We start from the raw sequence: 24635 nt of genomic DNA, 5'->3' as shown, positions 1-24635 counted from the left end.
TATAATGTATTCCTGCAGTCAAGATTTAAATAAACTTAAACTCTAAAACCCGCTTTCTGACGTCACCACCGCATTGCGTCATCGGCGTGAGACGCGCTGGGGGGGTGTTCGCCGCTAATGACGTCATGTCACTTGCTGGTGTCGCGTGACGTCACGATATAGCGTGAGGCTGTTGCACCGCGCGCGCTCTCACTGAGATCCGAGGTGAGAAGTTCACATCGTGGTTGTTGTGGTTGTTGTTGTTTACCCAGGTAGAGCCTCGCTCCTCTCTCTCTCTCGTAGGGATATCAATTGAGTAGCAGCGAGTATGGAATCGATGTCCAGGTTGGAACATTACAACGCGGGGCCTAGCCTTGCGGGGCCTTGCCTCCTGCCCATCGCCTGATTGCATTTGCTTTAATTCTCTGCTTAAGTTTAATTTGTCTTCACCTGGCTCACTACTTTGTCACTTTGTTTTCTTTTAAATATATCTACAGTTTTTGTTTTGTTATCTTACCAAGGCCAAGCCCACTTGAGCTGCTATACTGCTCTTGTTTTCAGAAGCGACCTGCCCACAACAAAGTGGCTTATCAACGTGTGGAAATGTCTAGATTTGAAGCTTTCGTGACTGCAAGGATCCATACTGACCGTAGTATTAGTATCTGTTGTTTTATTTTTTACCTACGTGACTTTACCGAATAGAACCAAACAGTATGTGGAAATGTCTGTCGGTTAAATACTCTGTTGACTCTAAATGTGCAGGGAAAAACTCCTGAGGATCCTGAGGAAAATCCACGCGACCACGGGGAGAGAGACACGCAAACTCCAAATATACATCCTTAATACAGGTTTGTTTGGGTTAGATCGCGTAAATGTGTAGTTAAACCCCTCCACCACCCGACACAGCCAACTAGTAGGGGTTGTCACGTTATCTACTGACTATAGTTGTATACCCTGACTATAGTAGTAACTACTAACTATAAATAGTATCTACTGACTCTATAGTAGTATCTACTGACTCTAGTAGTATTTACTGACCATAGTAGTGTCTAATGACAGTAGTATCTACTTACTATACAGGAGTATCTACTGACTCTATAGTAGTATCTACTGACTGTAGTAGTATTTACTGACCATAGTATATACTGACAGGATTATCTACTAACTCTACAGTAGTATCTACTGACCCTTTAGTAGTATCTACTGACTGTAGTAGCTACTGACAGTAGTATCTACTGACAGTAGTATCTACTTTCTCTATAGTAGGGGGGGACACATCCCCCCCCCCAATTTTCAAATATGCTCAAAATCTCCGCCCCCTCCCAATATATTGCTATAAAAATATAAAAAAATGTAATAATAATTGCTATGCTATATAAATAAAAACAACAATTTGCTATACCTTGGCCACAATATTTAGACTTGTCTTCATATAAATCAATGCATAGATTTCTGTTTATATTAATGTGGTTATGGTTGTACTTTATTAATCCCTAATCTCAAACATTACATACAATGAAACAAGAAATGGTAAAAAAGTAAAAACAGAGCAATGTAATACAATACAATACACAGGAAATGGCAGTAAATTAGTTTTCAAATTTAGATATTTTTCTGGGTTGGGACCCCCAGACCCCCTGGAAGATTTGGGCCCCCCCAATGTTGACTCCATGACTACGGCCTTGGTATATATCGACTCTATAGCAGTAGCTACTAACTCTATAGGAGGAAATACTGCTTTAGTAATATCTACTAACTCTATAGTAGTATATACCGACTCGATAGCACTATCTAATATCACTACAGTAGTATGTACTGGCTATAGTAGTAGCTGCTATCACTACAGTAGTATGTACTGGCTGTCGTAGTAGCTACTATCACTACAGTGGTATGTACTGGCTATAGTAGTAGCTACTATCACTACAGTATTATATACCGACTCGATAGCACTATCTACTATCACTACAGTATTATGTATTGGCTGTCGTATGTACTGGCTGTCGTAGCTACTATTACTACAGTAGTATGTACTGGCTGTAGTAGTAGCTTCTATCACTACAGTGGTATGTACTGGCTGTAGTAGTAGCTTCTATCACTACAGTGGTATGTACTGGCTGTAGTAGTAGCTACTATCACTACAGTAGTATGTATTGGCTGTAGTAGTAGCTACTATCACTACAGTAGGATGTACTGGCTATAGTAGTAGTTACTATCACTACGGTAGTATGTACTGGCTATAGTAGTAGCCACTATCACTACAGTAGTATGTACTGGCTGTAGGAGCAGCTACTATCACTACAATAGTATGTATTGGTTGTAGTAGTAGCTACTATCACTACAGTAGTATGTACTGGCTGTAGTAGTAGCTACTATCACTACAGTAGTATGTATTGGCTGTAGTAGCTATATTAACTTTAGCAATACGTGCTGGCTGTAGTATTAGCTATATTTAACTCTATAGCAGTGTGTCATGGCTGTTTTAGTAACTATACTATCTGTAAATCAGTGTGTACTGGCTGTAATAGTAGTTATACTAACTTTATAGCAGTGTGTACTGGCAGTAGTAGTAGCTATACTAACTCTATAGCAGTGTGTACTGGTCGCAGTAGTAGCTATGCTAACTCGATAGCAGTGTGTACTGGCTGTAGTAGTAGCTATACTAACTCTATAGCAGTGTGTACTGTATGTAATAGTAGCTATACTAACTTTATAGCAGTGTGTGCTGGCTGTAGTAGTAGCTATACTAACTCTATAGCAGTGTGCACTGGCTGTAGTAGTAGCTATACTGACTCTATAATTATAATCTTTGGTTCTTTGGTTGAGTCATGTAGATAGACAAATAGTAATACAAATGAAGTTAATAATGAAGTGAATTAAAAAAAATAACCATAGATGTAAGCTGTAGCCTGGTTATTAAGTTTTGTGAATGTACTAGCAGTCTATAATGTAGACTGATGAAATGGTTATTAATAACCAAGAATAAGTCTATAGCCTGCCAGTACACTCGCCCAGCTCAATCACCATTGCTACAGTCTGCATTATAGACTGCCAGTACACTCACCAAACTTAATAAGAAACCTACAGTCTACATTATAGACTGTCAGTACACTCAACGAGGTTAAGAACCAGGCTATAGTCTACATTATAGACTGCCAGTACACTCAACCAACTTAATAACCATTGCCATAGTCTAATCTTGATTTGAAGCTTTCTTTACTGCAGGAATCCATACTCTTTGGTTCTTTCGGTAAATTCACGTAGATAGAAAAAATAATAGATCACGACGTATCGATCGCAACTCAAGCAACCATCATCAGGTGTGAAACAAACACAGCAGGAGGACTGCTGACATAGGAGAAAGAGCTGCTGTAACAAGAGTTTATATAGGATAAGTGGGCGGAACTAGAGAAGGAATTTGTACATAAATGTAAATGTGAGAGATTAGCATGTCAATGTGAGACGGCCCAGCCACCTGAGGTGTGCCAATGAGACGATTAACATCTCATTGTGAGAGAGCCGGGCAACAGGAACAAATAACCCCTAAGAGCAAGAGGTACACATGGTGAGAGAGACACACAGAGAGTCGGAAATAACAGCTGACATAGGCAGGTAGGATGGAAAAATCACAGTCAGTTAAGCCTTTTCTTGGTTAATAACGTCCTTCCAATTATTGCTCAGTGTTTACTCATCTTCTCAGTGGAAGTTATGTCTGTGCTTATATTTCTGGATGGCTTCATGAACAAATCTTTCATGATAGCCGGTGGGTTTGCAGAGTACCTTCGTCTTGGAAAAATCAATTTCGTGTGCGCCCACAGTGTTAAAACAATGATCAGCAATGGCAGAGGTATTGATCCTACCATGATTCAGATCTGCCTTGCGTTCGCGAACACGGTCCGAGACATGTCGTTTCGTTTCCCCAATATAACTCCTGCCGCAGCCACAACTTAGTTTGTAGACACCAGGGTATTGCATGTCAGGAATCACATCCTTCACAGATGGGATCAAATCACGGATTTTGTGTACTGTGTTGAAACAAACCTCAATCTTGTGTTTGTTTAAGATTTTTGGAAACCCCTGCTATGTATGGCAAAGTGATGGTTTTGATTTGATCCTAAGATGGTTGTCTCCCCATGGCTGGGGAGACAGCTTTGCGGATTGTGCGGTCAGAATATCCATTCATCCTGTGGGCTTGGTGTACGTGCTCCAGCTCACTGGCTAGGTGGCGCTGGTCGAAGATGCAACGGGCCCTATGGTGTAGTGTTTTGATGAGGGAATTTATCTGGGCTGGATGGTGGTGGGAGTCAGGCTTTAGATAGGCATCCATGTGGATGGCTTTCCTGTAGACAGAGTGTCCCAACAAGCCATCAGGTCTCTTCTCGATCACAACATCCAGGAATGATAGCTTGCCATCATTTTACACTTCCATGGTGAATTTGATAGATGGGTGTATGGAATTGATGTGGTTGAGCGTTAATATGGCTACTACTACGGCCAGTACACACTGCTATAGAGTTAGTATAACTACTATACTTTTTAGCAGTGTGTACTGGCTGTAGCAGTAAGGTAGAACCCATTGGGGTACCCTCATTTTGTTTGTAGAATGTACCATTCCAGGTGAAGTAAGTGTTGGTAAGGGAGTGCCTTACCAAAGTTGGTACATCTGGATTCAGTCACTGTTGGACCAAGTCTTCAATGATTGCAATGGTGTCAGGTACAGGTACCTTGGTGAACAGGAAGTCTACATCGAAACTGACAAGCAAATCATTTGGAGACAGTGAGATGTCATTGATTAGAGAAACAAAGCGAGCTGAGTTAAGTATAGCTGAGGTGGTCTTGCCCGTGAAAGGAAGCAAGGTCTCAGAAATCTGGCCAGTTTCTAGGTGGGTGAGTTAATGGTGAAGACGATAGGACGGAGCAGGGTACCTACTTTGTGGATTTTGGTAAAGCCATAAAATCTGGGTGGTCTAGCAGCCGAAGGTTTTAGAGAGAGCTGCTTGGTCAGTTCGATTAGAGAAGTCAAATTAGTGATGATATTGTTGTTTTTTGTGGTTAGGCGGTTGGTGGGATCTCTATTGATTTTGGTATAGCTGCCATTTAAGAATGTCCTGAATTTTGTTGTTGTATGTGGTTTTATCCATGATGACAGTGGCATTGCCTTTGTTGGCTGAGAGGATGACAATGTCATCTCTATTTTTTAATTGAGCGAGTTCAAAACGCTCGTCCTTGCTGATGTTGCTAACAGGTTTCTTAGCGTTTTTGAGGATAGCAGCGATTTTCAGATATTGCAACATCTGCTGGGATGTGTCCCAAACCTTTGAGGGCTATGTCGACCTGGGCAATGATATCACACACTGGGGTGTGTTTAGGGGAGACTGAAATTCAACCCTTTAGCTAGTACCGATTTTAGGCTGTCGGAAATTGGGCTGTTACTCTGATTGATAAAAAAAATCTTGTTAACATCTGACTTTTTAAAGTGTGCCTTGGGCTTCTTGTTTGACAGGAGGTTGAATTTAGCAATCAAGTTAACTTTACATTTAGTTGACATTGAAGTAGCTGAAGAAACTGTCATGTTATCTACATGGTCCCGATCAGATGTGGACATTTTATCTGTTAATGCTAACAGAGAGTCTTGTCTAAATTATCAAGTTCAAATCGGGTTCAATCTTATTCTCTAAGATTAGAGCTAGGCTGGCCCTAAACATAGTCTACATTATAGACTGCCAGTAGACTTAACTTCGATTAAGAACCAGGCCTATCTACATTAGTGTTTTAATTTTTTTTACTATTTCGATTTTAATTAACTTGTTTTTTATATTTTGCTATCTACATGACTTTACCGAAAGCACCAAGAATATAGTACTTAATTAACAGTGCCGTGATAAGGCCTAGTCCCATGCAGGGGCCCCGGCCTCACGTATGCGCAGATGTGTGGTTTGGCGCACGCATTTCTGCAATATACAAATAGTATTATTTCAACAGCCTTTGCTATGTTAGCTGAATTTTGCTTTTATAAATATTGCTATTGTTGCCAGGCAGCCGAAATTGTGTGCTTGGTGTTTTGCGTTAATATTTATTTTGAAGATACTAGGGCATATTTATAACCATTTGCCCTCTCATTGTGTGCCTTCACAGGCCGTGTGATGGATTGGGGAATATCTTGAGTATATGAATAAATATAGACGTGTAAGTCATGTGTGACTGTCTATATATTTATTCCTCTTTGTCTTGATACTGACGTAGTTGGTGTGGATATTTTTTCTGTCTGCAGCTGACACTTCTTCTGACGCTTCAGCAGCAGAATTGGTCTGATGGAGCAAAGGCACTCAGCGCAGCCCGGTACAAAAAGACAATGGGACCAGGATGCAAACAGCATGGATTGTACTGGAAGTGTGACACGGCACCAGAAAACTCAAACAGGAGAGAAACCCTTCAAGTGCACTGTGTGTGAGAAGGCATTTACATGGTCATCACTTCTTAAAAAACACCAGAAAACGCACACAGGAGAGAAACCCTTCAAGTGCACTGTGTGTGAGAAGGAATTTACAGAGTCATCATATCTTAAAAAACACCAGAAAATGCACACAGGAGAGAAACCCTTCAAGTGCACTGTGTGTGAGAAGGCATTTACAGAGTCATCATATCTTAAAATACACCAGAGAACACACACAGGAGAGAAACCCTTCAAGTGCACTGTGTGCGGGAAGGCGTTTTCACGGTCATCAATTCTGCACAAGCACCAGAGAAAACATGCAGGAGTTGAACCCTTCAAGTGCACTGTGTGTGAGAAGGCATTTGCAGAGTCATCAGTTCTTAAGATCCACCAGAGAACACACACAGGAGAGAAACCCTTCAGGTGTAGTGTATGTGGGAAGGCATTTTCAAATTCATCTGTTCTTAAAAAACACCAGAGAACACACACGGGAGAGAAACCCTTCAGGTGTAGTGTGTGTGGGAGTGCATTTTCAGATTCATCTGTTCTTAAAAAACACCAGAGAACACACACGGGAGAAAAACCCTTCAGGTGTAGTGTGTGTGGGAAAGACTTTTCCGATTCATTCGCCCTTAAAACACACCAGAGAACACACACGGGAGAGAAACCGTTCAAGTGCACTGTCTGTGAGAAGGCATTTGCAGAGTCATCAGTTCTTAAGATCCACCAGAGAACACACACAGGAGAGAAACCCTTCAAGTGCAGTGTGTGTGAGAAGGCATTTGCACAGTCATCAAATCTTAAAAAACACCAGAGAACACACACAGGAGAGAAACATTTCAAGTGCACTGTGTGTGAGAAGGGATTTTCAGATTCGTCTGCCCTTAAAAGACACCAGAGAATACACACAGGAGAGAAACCCTTCAAGTGCAGTGTGTGTGGGAAGGCATTTTCAAGTTCATCTGATCTTAAGATCCACCAGAGAACACACACGGGAGAGAAACATTTCAAGTGCAGTTTGTGTGAGAAGACATTTTCAAGTTCATTTTGTTTTAAAATGCACCAGAGAAGACACACAGGAGAGAAACCCTTCAGGTGTACTCTGTGCGGGAAGCCTTTTGCAGATTCATCACATCTTAAAAAACACCAGAGAACACACACAGGAGAGAAACCCTTCAGGTGCACTGTGTGCAGGAAGCCCTTTGCAGATTCATCACATCTTAAAAAACACCAGAGAACACACACAGGAGAGAAACCCTTCAAGTGCACTGTGTGTGAGAAGGCATTTGCATGGTCGTCTGATCTTCAGATCCACCAGAGAACACACACAGGAGAGAAACCTTTCAAGTGCACTGTGTGTGAGAAGGCATTTGCATGGTCATCATGTCTTCAGATCCACCAGAGAACACACACAGGAGAGAAACCCTTCAAGTGCACTGTCTGTGAGAAGGCATTTGCATGGTTAACAGGTTTTCTGATCCACCAGAGAACACACACGGGAGAGAAACGTTTCAAGTGCAGTTTGTGTGGGAAGGTATTTTCAGGTTCATCTCCTCTTAAACGGCACCAGAAAACACACATGGGAGAGAAACCCTTCAAGTGCACTGTGTGCGGAAAGGGGTTCACACGGTCATCATATCTTCAAAGGCACCAGAGAACACACACAGGAGAGAAACCTTGCAAGTGCAGTGTGTGTGGGAAGGCATTTTCAGATTCATCAAATCTTAAAATACACCAGGGAACACACACAGGAGAGAAACCCTTCAAGTGCAGTGTCTGTGAGAAGGCATTTGCACAGTCATCAGTTCTGCATCGACACAAGAGAACACACAGGCATCAGAAGATCCTCAAGGAGTGTAGTCTGAAATCGACTTGTGAAAGTCAAAGTGCTGCAATGAGCCCATCCCTTCTGAAAAAAGAACCAGAAGTGAATTCCAGCTTGGACACTATGAAATGTTTCAAGGTGAAATTTGAAGAGGTGACAGTGAAGAGCGAAGATTTGAAGGTGAAATGTGAAGATGAAGATTCAACTCCAAAATTGGACCTTCACATCGATGGAGGCAACGTGAAGCAGGAGGAGAATTCTGACTATGAGGCAGAGCGAGGCAACTCCCAGCAGTTTGTGGAAGTGGAGGTGTGGGTGGACTTCTTAGACAATACAAAGTCAAATGGAGACCCTGTAAATGTGTAATCTTGAGACAATGAACCTCCAATATAGTCACCTTTGTCACAGGCCTTTAATGAAAAGAACGTGAAGTTGAACACTCCATTCCTAGTTTCAACCTGCACAGTAAGAGCGGTCAGTATTTGCGGACCTGTGGGTTGGGTAGATCTCTAACTAGGAGATCTGAATTCTGAGACCTGATAGAATTACTCTAAAACATAATAAGTGTATTTTCACAATTGGTTATACACCTGAGACAATGAAGCTGAGCCTAATTTGCATAATTGCGTACATTTACAGAATTTCATATAATTACACATTTTCTAATGTATTATCGCGATTGGTAATATACCCCTAGATAACGAAGCTGAACCTAATATAAATTAGCATAATTTTAAAAAATGTCTTTTTTTCAGCTGCACCTGTGTGGCATAAGGTGGTCCTGCACCAGCCTGCATGTGGGCATGAGTCTGTTAGTAGGGCGCAATGATTGATGTGTAATCTCAGTTGTGTCATTTGTGGGTAATGTTTCGAATTTGCCAAATTTTAACCACAATGCCAGCATGCAATCGCATGCAATCGCATACTGGCGTTTTGAATGACAATAGTATGTTTTAGAATCAGATGTTAAGAAGTACGGTGCATATTTGTAATTAATGTTGCTGGACTAATCAGGGATGCCTGTCTGATTTGAACATTGAACCTCTGCAACAAAAAGAGAATGCACTACCACTTGGCTTCCCTCAATCTGAGTACTGTAGGTGTAGGCCTCATCCGACAGAGATCAACTTGTAAATACGATATAACACGAAATACATTTCAGTGCAGTAATTACATTTTGTCAATATGCCTATCGATAATTTAGAATTATAATTTGATGAATGTTTATTCTTGGTTCTTTCGGTAAAGTCATGTAGAAGGGAAACAAAATAATAAAAATATAAAACAAAATTATCACGACGTTTCGACTACAACAATCATCATCAGGTGTGAAAACCACAGCAATATTTTTTTCTTGCTTAGGTTTTCACACCTGATGATGACTGCTTGTGCTGCAGTCGAAACGTCTTGAGAATATTGTTTTATAGTTTTATTATTTTATTGTTTCCCTTCTATGTGACTTTACCGAAAGATCCAAAAATATGAATCCCTGCAGTCACGAAAGCTTTAAATCAAAATTAATGAATACTTGTCTGATTTTGTGCGTACATGTAACATTTTGTCTATAAGGTCAAACATGGAACACGTGATTGTATAAGAAAGTGTGTGTTTTGGAAGTAACCTATACAGATAACTCACGTGACAGCTGTTCTTGTGATACGGGTCAACTGGTATTTTTTGTGATTGATCTGGCTCCAGGTGGCTGGGACTGATCCGCTGAAGTGGTGTTTGGAGCGTTTTTGTTTGGTCTGTTCCAGAGCCGGGTGGTGCATCGTGCGTGCCTTCAGAGTTTTGCTCAGCGGTTTTCTCCCATCAGCATTCGTGGTGGAGTAAGTCGGTGAGGCTGCAGTTGTTGCATTGTTGTGTGACTGTGTTGGTTGTTGTGTTATTGTGAGGGTTATTTGGGTTGGTATAGTGGCTTGTGATGTGTGCACTCCTCCAGAGAAGTAGTAGCCCTGTTGCCCTTTAACAATGTAAGATTTGTGTAGAGGTTAAATAAGTTAACACTATACAGCTGGAATATACCGGCAGTGGTCTTGGTTGTGTTTCCCGCATTGTAATATGGGGTGTCGCGTGAAATAGAGGCCACACCGTAATTTAAACGACAGTGATGCTAGCTAGGGTTTCGGATGTAGACCGAAACCCGCTAAAGCATGTCCCAAAAGGATGCACCATTGCAACGCGTTTTTTAGATTTTGTCGAACTCGGACTAGAAATGCTCCTTGCTGATTAACATCTGAATGTTCATAACCATCGGTTGGAGCAAGCCCGACTGCTGTTGAGACATTGTACACCAATACTGGTCCACAGGTGGCTTGCACTGAATCAGTTATGTACTCCTAGAAGGCTGCTATTTATAGTTTGTGTAAAACATTTCTCTGTGTCATGGAGAGACCAATAAATGAAAGACACGTGTCTGCTTATCTGCCTCATAGCAAGGAGGTAATTTTAAGAGCACATTTGAAATGTATCATGGATTTTTGTTTAAGATTTGTATTCTAGCCTAGCTTTTATTGGATTTTACTATCTGTTTAAATAAAACTTAAATAACCGTGTCCATCGATATCCTGCTGCTTACCACATGTTTACTTAAATATGTAAAAGCCTCTGGAGATATCGCCTCAAAGTCACGTGGGTGATGTCAGCGCTTCCCTATCTGGTTTGTGACCTCACCAAGAGCAGAACTCCCCTCGTCCACGGGACGTGACGACTGTGCACTGAGTCTTGGAATTCATTTGCACAGTCATCAAATCTTGACCGACAACAGAGAACATGCACAAAAGAGGAGCCCATCAGGTGCACTTTGTGTGTTAAGACGTTTGCACGGTCATCAAATCTTCACTACCGCCAGGGAACACGTAAAAAACCCCGTCAAGTACAGTGTTTGAAGGCCTTTGAAGTGTTTTAAAACTGAAACACGCGTAAGGAGATCAATAAGGAGCAGAGTCTGCATTCGAGGTTTGAAATTCCAAGTGCCACAATAAGCTCATAGCTTGCAACGAAAGAACCATTAGAAAATTCTTGCTTGGATACTTGGCCAGGAGGAAACGTGACATGAAGACTCCAGGGTTTGTGCTCCAGGTCAATAAAGGCAGCTGAAAGTGGGAGGAGAGGTTGGACTGTGAGTGAACCCGGGACAAATCCCAGCCGATTTTCGATGTAGATTTGGGTGGAATGTTTTAATAATGTAGAGTAGGAGCAGCCAGTATATATATGACCAAACGTGTTTGGGTAGATCCTGTAAGAAGGAGGCTGAGACACCGAAGCTAATAGCATGCACCTTGGGATACTTGTAAAAATATTTGTATTTAAGTGGCTGTAAAATCTCATTTCAAACAGTCGACGGCCACTCCCACGGTGTAACTGTCCCTGTGCTGCATGAGTTGACTCAGCAGCGGTCTAAGTGGATGTTCCTCTGCCAGTAGGGGGTGATGATTGATCTCAGGTGGCTAGTTTTTGGATACTTGTTGGACCAGAAGACGCCAAAAGGCGTACAACTCAAAAACAGCGCACTCTCAGTTTATACAGAGTTTGTACACACACAGTACACGCACAGTGTATACACAGTTTGTACACACACAGTACACGCACAGTGTATACACAGTTTGTACACACACACAGTACAGACAGTGTATACACAGTTTGTACACACACACAGTACAGACAGTGTATACACAGTTTGTACACACACACAGTGTATACACAGTTTGCACACACACAGTACACACAGTGTATACATAGTTTGTACACACACACAGTGTATACACAGTTTGTACACACACACACACACAGTTCCTATGATCACTGTTACATTGCTTTTATGGCTTTATTTTGGTGATGTCGAAAACGATTTTTGGTTTGGCCATGTTTGTTTGTTGTAGTACGGAGTTAGACTGATGGCCTTAATCTAAGTTGTCTTGTTGTTGTTGTTTGACTTGCATCCCACTCGGATTTTTGCACACAGCGTTGGTGTACGGTGCTTTTTCAGGAATATTTTGCTGTTTTTTTTTCCTGGATTATCTGGTTACACAGTCACACATAGTCACTTTAAGATGTTTTCTGGTTCATGTTTTGTGTTTGTTGCGGTTGCACCCGATTCAAGAGCCGAATGGCTCACAGGGCTATACCAAATAAATGAAACTGAAAGAGAGGGAGCAATGGAATAAAATCTAAATAAATTTAAACTCAAACCCCGCTCTCTGACGTCACAACTCTGCATTACCTCATCGGCGTGAGACGCGAGGGGGAGGTGTAACGCGCTAGTGACGTCATGTCACCAAGGTATTCACGCACCCCCCCCAACCCCCCTCCACCGCGAGTTCACTCACTTATGGGCCTAGTTCATTAACATAATTTATTAACTTGCACCGCCGCACATTTGGTATGGGAGTGTGTTGTACCGCTCTAGTGACGTCATGTCACCTCCTGCTGCCGCGTGACGTCACGAGATACCAGGAAGCTGCCGATCCGCGCGCCTGCGCTCACTGAGATTTGAGGTGAGAAGTTAACATCGTGGTTGTTGTTGTGGTGGTGGTGGTTGTTGTTGTTTACCCAGGTAGAGCCTCGCTCCGTCTCTCTCGTAGGGATGTCAATTGAGTAGCAGCGAGTATGGAATCGATGTCCAGGTTGGAACATTACAACGCGGGGCCTAGCAATGCGGGGCCTTGCCTCCTGCCCTCGCCTGAATGCACCTGGCTCACTACTTTGTCACTTTGTTTTCTTTTAAATATATCTACAGTTTTTGTTTTGTTATCTTACCAAGGCCAAGCCCACTTGAGCTGCTATACCGCTCTTATTTTCAGAAGCGACCTGCCCACAACAAAGTGGCTTATCAACGTGTGGAAATGTCTAGATTTGAAGCTTTCGCGACTGCAAGGATCCATACTGACCGTAGTAGTAGTGTCTGTTGTTTTATTTTTTACCTACGTGACTTTACCGAATAGAACCAAACAGTATGTGGAAATGTCTGTCGGTTAAATACTCTAAACGCGTGGTGATGTTGACTCTAAATGTGCAGGGAAAAAAATCCTGAGGATCCTGAGGAAAGTCCACGCGACCACGAGGAGAGAGACACGCAAACTCCAAATATACATCCTTAATACAGGTTTGTTTGGGTTAGATCGCGTAAATATATGTGTAGTTAAACCCCTCCACCACCCGACACAGCCAACTTGTATGGGTTGTCACGTTATCTACCGACTATAGTAGTATACCCTGACTATAGTAGTAACTAGTAACTCTACAGTAGTATCTATTGACTATAGTAGTATCTACTGACTAGTAGTATTTACTGACCATAGTATTATCTAATGACAGCAGTATCTTCTTACTATAGAGTAGTATCTGCTGACTATAGTAGTATCTACTGACTGTAGTAATATTTACTGACCATAGTAGTATCTACTGACAGGAGTATCTACTAACTCTACAGTAGTATCTACTGACTGTAGTCTCTACTGACTGTAGTATCTACTGACTGTAGTATCTACTGACAGTAGTATCTACTGACAGTAGTATGTACTGACAGTAGTATGTACTGACAGTAGTATGTACTTACTCTTTAGTAGTATCTACTGACAGTAGTATCTACTTTATAGTAGTATCTACTGACTGTAGTATCTACTGACTATAGTATCTACTGACAGTAGTATCTACTTACTCTATAGTAGTTTCTACTGATCATAGTAGTATCTATGGACTGTATAGTAGTATCAACTGACTGTCGCAGTATTTACTGAGTAGTGGTATCTACTGACTAGTATCTACTGATTCTATAGTAGTATCTGCCGACTATAGTGGGAACGATTCATTCGAAAGTAGTATTTGCTTACTCTTTAAAAGTAGCTTCTACTGACTGCAGTTGTATCTACTGACTCTACAATAGTAACTACCGACTTTATAGTCGTAACTACTGACTAGAGTAGTATATAGTAACTCTACAGTAGTTTCTACTGACTGCAGTAGTATCTACCGACTCTTTAATAGTATATATCAAGGCCGTAATTATAATATATATTGGGGGGGGGGGACACATCCCAGTCAGTAGGACACATCCCCCCCCCCCCAATATTCAAATATGCTCAAAGTGTCCGCCCCGTCCCAATATATTGCTATAAAAATATAAAAAATGTAATAATAATTGCTTTGGTATGTAAATAAAACGAACAATTTGCTATACCTTGGCCACAATATTTGGACTTCATTTAAATCAATGCATAGATTTCTGTTTATATGATTGTGGTTATGGTTTTACTTTATTGATCCCTAATCTCAAACAGTACATACAATGAAACAAGAAATGGTAAAAAAGTAAATACAGAGCAATGTAATACAATACACTATTATACATGATTGTAAAAAAAAAGTATCTCGTGTTAGTGAATTTTTTAATATTTTTAGGCAGGAAATTAGTTTTCAAATTTAGATATTTTTCTGGTTTGGGACCCTCAGACCCCCTGGAAGATTTGGTCCCCCCCAATGGTGACTCCATGGCTACGGCCTTGGTATATATCGACTCTATAGCAGTAGCTACTAACTCTATAGTAGGAAATACTGACTTTAGTAATATCTGCTAACTCTATAGTAGTATATACCGACTCGATAGCACTATCTACTATCAATACAGTGGTATGTACTGGCTATAGTAGTAGCTACTATCACTACAGTAGTATCTACTATCATTACAGTAGTATGTACTGGCTATAGTAGTAGCTACTATCACTACAGTAGTATGTACTGGCTATAGTAGTAGCTACTATGACTACAGTGGTATGTACTGGCTGTAGTAGTATCTACTATCACTACAGTATGTACTGGCTATAGTAGTAGCTACTATGACTACAGTGGTATGTACTGGCTGTAGTAGTAGCTACTATCACTACAGTAGTATGTACTGGCTGTAGTCGTAGCTACTATCACTACAGTGGTATGTACTGGCTGTAGTAGTAGCTACTATCACTACAGTGGTATGTACTGGCTGTAGTAACTACTATCACTACAGTGGTATGTGCTAGCTGTAGTAGTAGCTACTATCACTACAGTAGTATATACTGGCTTTAGTAGTAGCTATTATCACTACAGTGGTATGTACTGGCTATAGTAGTAGCTACTATAACTACAGTAGTATGTACTGGCTGTAGTAGTATCTACTATCACTACAGTAGTATGTATTGGCTGTAGTGGTAGCTACTATCACTACAGTAGTATGTACTGGCTGTAGTGGTAGCTACTTTCACTACAGTAGTATGCATTGGCTGTAGTAGTAGCTGCTATCACTACAGTAGTATGTACTGGCTATAGTAGTAGCTACTATGACTACAGTGGTATGTACTGGCTGTAGTAGTATTTACTATCACTACAGTAGTATGTATTGGCTGTAGTGGTAGCTACTATCACTACAGTAGTATGTACTGGCTGTAGTGGTAGCTACTTTCACTACAGTAGTATGCATTGGCTGTAGTAGTAGCTGCTATCACTACAGTAGTATGTACTGGCTGTAGTAGTAGCTACTATCACTACAGTGGTATGTACTGGCTGTAGTAGTAGCTACTATCACTACAGTGGTATGTACTGGCTGTAGTAGCTACTATCACTACAGTGGTATGTACTAGCTGTAGTAGTAGCTACTATCACTACAGTAGTATATACTGGCTTTAGTAGTAGCTACTATCACTACAGTGGTATGTACTGGGTGTAATTACTATCACTACAGTAGTATGTACTGGCTTTAGTAGTAGCTACAATCACTACAGTGGTATGTACTGGCTATAGTAATAGCTACTATGACTACAGTGGTATGTACTGGCTGTAGTAGTATCTACTATCACTACAGTAGTATATATTGGCTGTAGTGGTAGCTACTATCACTACAGTAGTATGTACTGGCTGTAGTGGTAGCTACTATCACTACAGTAGTATGTATTGGCTGTAGTAGTAGCTATACTAACTTTAGCAATACCGTCTGTCTGTAGTTTTAGCTATATTTAATTCTATGGCAGTGTGTACTGGCTGTTGTAGTAACTATACTATCTGTATATCAGTGTGTGCTGGCTGTAATAGTAGCTATACTAACTCTATAGCAGTATGTACTGGCTGTAGTAGTCGCTATCCTAACTCTATAGCTGTGTGTACTGGTCGCAGTAGTAGCTATACTAACTCGATAGCAGTGTGTACTGGCCGTAATAGTCGCTATACTAACTCTATAGCAGTGTGTAGTGGCTATAGTAGTAGCTATACTGACTCTTTTTATAATCTTTGGTTTTTTGGTTGAGTCATGGAGATAGACAAATAGGAATAGAAATTAAGTGAATAATAAAGTGAATAAAAAAATAAAAATAACCATAAATGTCAGCTGTAGCCTGGTTATTAAGTTTTGTGAATGTACTGGCAGTCTATAATGTAGACTGAATAAATGGTTATTAATAACCGAGAATAAGTCTATAGACTGCCAGTACACTGGCCTAGCTTAATAACTATTGCTACATTCCACATGAAAGATTGCGAGTAAACTCACCAAACTTAATAAGAAACATACAGTCTACACATTATAGACTGTCAGTACACGCAACCAACTTAATAACCATTGCTGTAGTCTAATCTTGGTTTGAAGCTTTCGTGACTGCAGGAATCCATACTCTTTGGTTCTTTCAGTAATTTCACGTAGGTAGAAAAAATAATAGATCACGACGTTTCGATCGCAACTCAAGCAACTGTCATCAGGTGTGAAACAAACACAGCAGGATGACTGCTGACATAGGAGAAAGAGCTGCTACAACAAGAGTTCATATAGGATAAGTGGGCAGAGCTAGAGAAGGAATTTGTACATAAATGTAAATGTGAGAGATTAGCATGTCAATGTGAGACGGCCCAGACACCTGAGGTGTGCCAATGAGATGATTAGCATGTCATTGTCAGAGAGCCGGGCAAGAGGAACAAAAAACCCCTAAGAGCAAGAGGTACACATGGTGAGAGACACACAGAGAGTTGGAAATAACAGCTCACATAGGCAGGTAGGATGGAAACATCACAGTCAGTTAAGGCTTTACCTGGTTAATAACGTCCTTCCCTATATATCTGGATGGCTTCATGAACAAATCTTTCATCTTGGAAAAATCTATTTCGTGTGAGCCCACAGCGTTAAAACAATGATCAGCAATGGCAGAGGTATTGATCCTACCATGTTTCAGATCTGTCTTGTGTTCGCGAACACGGTCCGAGACATGTCGTTTCGTTTCCCCAATGTAACTGCTGCCGCAGCCACAACTTAGTTTGTAGACACCAGGGTATTGCGTGTCAGGAATCACATCCTTCACAGATGGGATCAAATCACGGATTTTGTGTACTGTGTTGAAACAAACCTCGATCTTGTGTTTGTTTAAGATTTTTGGAAATATTTTTGGTAACCCCTGCTATGTATGGCAAAGTGATGGTTTTGATTGGATCCTAAGATGGTTGTCTCCCCATGGCTGGGGAGACAGCTTTGCGGATTGTACGGTCAGAATATCCATTCATCCTTTGGGCTTGGTGTACGTGCTTCTGCTCACTGGCTAGGTGGCGCTGGTCAGAGATGCAACGGGCCCTATGGTGTAGTGTTTTGAGGAGGGAATTTTTCTGGGCTGGACGGTGGTGGGAGTCAGGCATTAGATAGGCATCCATGTGGTTGGCTTTCCTGTAGACAGTGTGTCCCAACAAGCCATCAGGTCTCTTCTCGATCACAACATCCAGGAATGGTAGCTTGCCATCATTTTCCACTTCCATGGTGAATTTGATAGATGGCTGTATGGAATTGATGTGGTTGAGCGTTAATATGACTACTTCTATGGCCAGTACACACTGCTATAGAGTTAGTATAACTACTATACTTTTTAGCAGCGTGTCCTGGCTGTAGTAGTAGCTAGACTAACTCTATAGCAGTGTGTACTGGCTGTATTAGTAGCTATACTAACTCTCTAGCAGTGTGTACTGGCTGTAGTAGTAAGGTAGAACCCATTGGGGTACCCTCATTTTGTTTGTAGAATGTACCATACCAGGTGAAGTAAGTGTTGATAAGGCAGTGCCTTACCAAAGTTGGTACATCTGGATTCAGTCACTGTTGTACCAAGTCTTCAATGATTGCAATGGTGTCAGGTACAGGTACCTTGGTGAACAGGGAGTCTACATCGAAACTGATAAGCAAATCATCGGGAGACAGTGAGATGTCCTTCATTAGAGAAACCAAGTGAGCTGAGTTAAGTACAGCTGAGGTGGTCTTGCCCGTGAAAGGAAGCAGGGTCTCAGACAGAAATGGGGCCAGTTTCTAGGTGGGTGAGTTAATTGTGAAGACGATAGGATGGAGCAGGGTACCTACTTTGTGGATTTTTGTAAGGCCATAAAATCTGGGTGGTCTAGCAGCCGAAGGTTTTATAGAGAGAGCTGCTTGGTCGGTTCGATTAGAGAAGTCGAATTAGTGATGATATTGTTGGTTTTCTTGGTTAGGCGGTTGGTGGGATCTCTATTGATTTTGGTATAGCTGCCATCATTCAGAAGGTCCTGAATTTTGTTGTTGTAAGTGGTTTTATCCATGATGACAGTGGCATTGCCTTTGTCGGCTTAGAGGATGACAATGTCATCTCTCTTTTTTTAATTGAGTGAGTTGAAAACGCTCGTCCTTGGTGATGTTGCTAACGGGTTTCTTAGCGTTTTTGAGGATAGCAGCGATTTCAGATCTTGCAACGTCTGCCGGGATGTGTCCCAAACCTTTGAGGGCTATGTCGACCTGGGCAATGATATCACACACTGGGATGTGTTTAGGGGAGACTGTGAAATTCAACCCTTTAGCTACTACTGATTTTAGGCTGTTGGAAATTGGGCTGTTACTCTGATTGAAAAAAATATTGTTAACATCTGACTTTTTAACGTGTGGCTTGGGCTTCTTTTTTGACAGGAGGTTGAATTTAGCAATCAAGTTAACTTTACATTTAGTTGACATTGAAGTAGCTGAAGGAACTGTCATGTTATCTACATGGTCCCAATCAGATGTGGACATTTTATCTGTTAATGTTAAGTGTGATTTAAGAGAGTCTTGTCTAAATTATCAAATAAAAAATGGGAGCAATCTTATTCTCTCTGATATTAGAGCTAGGCTGGCCCTAAACATAGTCTGCATTATAGACTGCTAGTACACTTAACTCCGATTAAGAACCAAGCCTATCTACATTAGTGCTTTTTTAATTATTTTTATATTTCGATTTTCATTATTTGTCTTTTTTATTAACATTTTTCTATCTACGCGATTTTGGCCTAGTCCCATGTAGGGGCCCCGGCCTCGCGCATGCGCAGTTGTGAGTTTTGGCGCACGCAGCGTAGTAAAATAATTATTAATAGTACTAAATTGTTATATCATGGGACCTCCTTCGCCTTTTGGCGTCCTCTGGTCTAACACTGTTTGAGACGAGGCTCTAATGAAAGCTGTCTCTGATGTGGACCAATCAGTTTCAAGGACAATACATTTTTTTCAGAGTGTTTTTTTTGTTTGCATTTTGACTGCAAGTATTGTGGTTAATGCAGACATGATTCCTTGCAAAAGGTGTCAGTTTGGTGTTTTAACATCTTAACACCCATTTTGTTGCCAGAAAAAAATAGGAAAACCTATTATACTAAATTGTTAATTTAACTACTTTAAAGTTGACGGACGCAAAATACGATCAGCGCTGGCTCACCACCGGGCCTATCTCGTGGTACCCGGGTACTTTTTTTAAACGTAAACTCCACGGTTCACGAGTCAAATCCGTCACAAGTTTCGTATACACACAGACGGACAGAAAAACAGACAAATGATTTGTATAGGTAAGATGTAATGATCCATGCGAAATATGTGTATTGAAGAGTTTATTTTTGTAGGGAGCTGTGGCAGTTATTTCACTGCATTATGAATTCAATAATTAGTTTGATTATCGCAGACAGCAAACATGATTGATAAGTGAAAGCTGAACTTATTGTCGTCCTCTCCGATGTTGAACATGGAGGTTAAATCAAAACAATAGCTTATTTTAGTTTTCCTCTTGAACTTTTTGTAAGAATCGAAACAGTCAGGAAATTAACACAGCATATATGCTGCTGTTCATCCAAACATTCAAGCAAATCTGAGCCTGGCTTCACACCTCTAAGTTGCAATTTAATATAAATTTATGCATTTCTGCATGATACAAATAGTATTATTTCCAACAGCCTTTGCTATGTTAGCTGAATTTTGCTTTTATAAATATTGCTTTTGTAGCCAGGCAGCCGAAATTGTGTGCTTGGTGTTTTGGGTTAATATTTATTTAGAAGATACTAGGGCCTCCAGACATATTTATAACCATTTGCCCTCTCATTGTGTGCCTTCACAGCCCGTGTGATGGATTGGGGAATATCTTGAATATATGAATAAATATAGACGTGTAAGTCATGTGTGATTATGTCTATATATTTATTCCTCTGTGCCTCGGTACTGACGTAGATGGTGTGGATATTTTTTTCTGTCTGCAGCTGACAATTCTTCTGACGCTTCCTCAGCAGAATTGGTCTGATGGAGCAAAGACACTCGGCGCAGCCCGGTTCAAAAAGACAACAATGGGACCAGGATGCAAACAGCATGGATTGTACTGGAAGTGTGACACGGCACCAGAGAACTCACACAGGAGAGAAACCCTTCAAGTGCACTGTGTGTGAGAAGGCATTTTCAGATTCATCTGCCCTTAAAAGACACCAGAGAACACATACAGGAGAGAAACCTTTCAAATGCACTGTGTGTGAGAAGGCATTTACAGAGTCGTCATATCTTAAAATACACCAGAGAACACACACAGGAGAGAAACCCTTCAAGTGCACTGTGTGCGGGAAGGCGTTTTCACGGTCATCAATTCTACACAAGCACCAGAGAGAACATACAGGAGATGAACCCTTCAAGTGCACTGTGTGTGAGAAGGCATTTGCATGGTCATCAGGTCTTCAAAAACACCAGAGAACACACACGGGAGAGAAACACTTCAGGTGTAGTGTGTGTGGGAAGGCATTTTCAAATTCATCTGTTCTTAAGAAACACCAGAGAACACACACGGGAGAGAAACCCTTCAGGTGTAGTGTGTGTGGGAAGGCATTTTCAGATTCATATGTTCTTAAAAAACACCAGAGAACACACACGGGAGAGAAACCGTTCAGGTGTAGTGTGTGTGGGAAGGCATTTTCATATTCATCCGCCCTTAAAACACATCAGAAAATACACACGGGAGAGAAACCTTTCAAGTGCACTGTCTGTGAGAAGGCATTTGCAGAATCATCAGTTCTTCAGAGGCACCAGAGAACACACACAGGAGAGAAGCCCTTCAAATGCACTGTCTGTGACAAGGCATTTGCACGGTCATCAAATCTTAAAACACACCTTAAAATACACACGGGAGAGAAACCTTTCAAGTGCACTGTCTGTGAGAAGGCATTTGCAGAATCATCAGTTCTTCAGAGGCACCAGAGAACACACACAGGAGAGAAGCCCTTCAAATGCACTGTCTGTGACAAGGCATTTGCATGGTTATCATGTCTTCAGATCCACCAGAGATCACACATGGAAGGGAAACATTTAAAGTGCAGTTTGTGTAAGAAGACATTTTCAAGTTCATTTTGTTTTAAAATGCACCAGAGAACACACACAGGAGAGAACCCCTTCAGGTGCACTCTGTGCGGGAAGCCCTGTGCAGATTCATCACATCTTAAAAAACACCGGAGAACACACACAGGAGAGAAACCCTTCCGGTGCACTCTGTGCGGGAAGCCCTTTGCAGATTCATCACAACTTAAAAAACACCGGAGAACACACACAGGAGAGAAACCCTTCAGGTGCACTCTGTGCGGGAAGCCCTTTGCAGATTCATCACAACTTAAAATACATCAGAGAACGCACACAGGAGAGAAACCCTTCAAGTGCCCTGTCTGTGAGAAGGCATTTGCATGGTCATCAGGTCTTCAGATCCACCAGAAAACACACACAGGAGAGAAACCCTTCACATGCAGTTTGTGTGGGAAGGTATTTTCAGGTTCATATCCTCTTAAACGGCACCAGAGGACACACATGGGAGGGAAACCCTTCAGGTGCCTTTTGTGCGATAAAGCGTTTGCAAAGTCATCAGATCTTAAAAAACACCAAAGAACACACACAGGAGAGAAACCCTTCAAGTGCACTGTGTGCGGAAAGGCGTTCACACGGTCATCATATCTTCAAAGGCACCAGAGAACACACACAGGAGAGAAACCCTTCAAGTGCAGTGTGTGTGGGAAGGCATTTTCAGATTCATCAAATCTTAAAATACAACAGGGAAAACACACAGGAGAGAAACCCTTCAAGTGCAGTGTGTGTGAGAAGGCATTTGCACAGTCATCAGTTCTTCGTCGACACCAGAGAACACCCAGGCATCAGAAGATCCCCACGGAGTGTAGTCTGAAATCGACTTGTGAAAGTCAAAGTGCTGCAATGAGCCCATCCCTCCTGAAAAAAGAACCAGAACTGAATTCCAGCTTGGACACTATGAAATGTTTCAAGGTGAAATTTGAAGAGGTGACAGTGAAGAGCGAAGAAGTGAAGGTAAAATGTGAAGAAGTGAAGGTAAAATGTGAAGAAGTGATGAAGAGCGAAGAAGTGATGGTAAAATGTGAAGATGAAGATGCAACTCCAAAATCGGACCTTCACATCGATGGAGGCAACGTGAAGCAGGAGGAGAATTCTGACTGTGAGGCAGAGCGAGGCAACTCCCAGCGGTTTGTGGAAGTGGAGGTGTGGGTGGACTTCTTAGACAATACAAAGTCAAATGGTTACCCTGTAGATGTGTAAGCTTGAGACAATGAAGCGCTAATAGATTCATCTTTGTCACAGGCCTTGAATGGAAAGAATGTGAAGTTGAACACTCCATTCCTAGGTTCAACCTGCAGAGTAAGAGCGGCCAGTATTTGCGGACCTCTGGGTTGGGTAGATCTCTAACTAGGAGCCAGAGCCAATAAGCTCCCAAGGATTCACTATGTTATAATATTAGCATGTATATGGTGCTTGCTTAATCGCCTCAGCAAATCGGAGTTTCGTAGCATATCTCATCACAAACACTCGCCGTTTAGCTTCCTCTGGTCTAACACGGTTTGATACTAGGCTCAAACGAAAGCTGTCTCTGGTGTGGACCAATCAGTTTCAAAGACAATGCATCATATTATCAGTGTTTATTGTTTGCATTCTGACCACAAGTATTGTGGTTAATGCAGTGACATGATTCCTTGTTAAAGGTTTCAGTTTGGTGTTTTAACATCTCAACACCTTTTTTGTTGCCATAAAAAAGGGATAAACCTATTATCACTCAAAGAGCATGGTGTATACTGTATATGCCTTTTCCAAAAATATATATTAAGTGTGATTCTGCCAATTTTTTGGTAATAATTTTGATTGGGATGTAGTGCTGGGGCATGGAAAGGGTGAGTCCCCACACCCCCCCCCCCCCCCCAGCTGCCTCCTGCCTTGCCACGCAAAAGACAGCTGGATAATTACTCACAAGCCTGTTTTGGAAGTCGTAAAATGTATTATGAAAAAACGGCAAACCCAAGGAGGGGCTAATGAGATTCTGAGGGTAATCCCCAGTTGACTTCAAGAGAAGGCCGCCTTAAAGGAAACAACCCACAATAAAACAAACAAGATGGAAACAGCAGGGGTCACAAACCTCCCTTGGACAGCAAAATCCACCCAAGGGTTGTTAATAATTATGAGCTGACTAGGGTTTTTAAAATACAACAGTAAAGTTTGAAGCTTAGCTATATCTTCAACCTCAGGATATCGAAATATAACTTGAGAATAAGCACGGATCCCTGGCCATACAGATGGGGAACAAAGGTTAATAAAATCCTCGGAATATCCTTGGTATCAACTATGGTATACCACAAAACTTGGTTAAGCATGAACCAAGTAATTATGAAAGTGTGGAGGAGTAAAATGGGGACGTGACGTCATGTGTGCAGTCCAGTGCGGTGATGTCACGGAACTTGACGTCATGCGCGCTGGGCGGCTCGATGACATCACGTCTCGAGTATTTAGAGGACTCCGTGACGTAAGCGGGGTCACTGCGGTAATGGTAGAAGGGTGAAGAGGGAACCAGAGGTAGAGGGATCGAGTGGTGAGTCTGAGGAGAAGCCGGTGTTAGCCGTTAGAGGTGCTTCTGTCGGTGGAGCTGGCAGAGTCCCTAAACCGCCACGTTAGAGAGAGACCGGAGCTAGCCGGGCTGGGACCAGACAGAGTAGGGTCGTGTGGCAGGACTCAGTGTAGGACCCCTAATCCCTGGGAGTTGTTACACCCTTGTGTTATTTGAATATCTTTAATAAACCAAAGGCGCAAGCCCTTAACCTTCACATCGTCTCTGAGTC

At 41.6% G+C, this 24635-nt stretch overlaps 1 protein-coding gene across 1 annotated transcript; it reads left to right on the top strand.

Annotated features, from left to right (window-relative positions):
* Positions 1–81: 81 nt before the first annotated feature.
* Positions 82–24620, top strand: LOC116957224 (uncharacterized). The gene is made up of 4 exons (XM_076055355.1): positions 82–204; positions 742–827; positions 6248–8596; positions 20757–24620. Exons 3-4 carry the CDS (start codon positions 6288–6290, stop codon positions 23068–23070), a joined length of 4623 nt encoding a protein of 1540 aa, XP_075911470.1. The 5' UTR covers positions 82–204; positions 742–827; positions 6248–6287; the 3' UTR covers positions 23071–24620.
* Positions 24621–24635: the final 15 nt, after the last annotated feature.

The sequence above is a fragment of the Petromyzon marinus genome, chromosome 71 (assembly GCF_048934315.1).
Source record: "Petromyzon marinus isolate PM22_M1 ecotype Great Lakes invasive population chromosome 71, UKy_Petmar_22M1.pri1.0, whole genome shotgun sequence".
NCBI classification, from domain to species: domain Eukaryota; kingdom Metazoa; phylum Chordata; class Hyperoartia; order Petromyzontiformes; family Petromyzontidae; genus Petromyzon; species Petromyzon marinus.
The sequence above is the reverse complement of the archived record's forward strand: the minus strand, read 5'-3'. Positions and strand labels throughout refer to the sequence as shown.

What these genes read in the sequence shown, in the direction of transcription:
- LOC116957224 (XM_076055355.1), top strand. Translation starts at nt 6,288, where the DNA reads ATGGAGCAAAGGCACTCAGCGCAGCCCGGTACAAAAAGACAATGGGAC. An exon ending in AATGGAGACCCTGTAAATGT is followed by an intron (nt 8,597 to 20,756) that starts GTAATCTTGAGA and finishes ATTCTTCTGACG; the next exon opens with CTTCCTCAGCAGAATTGGTC.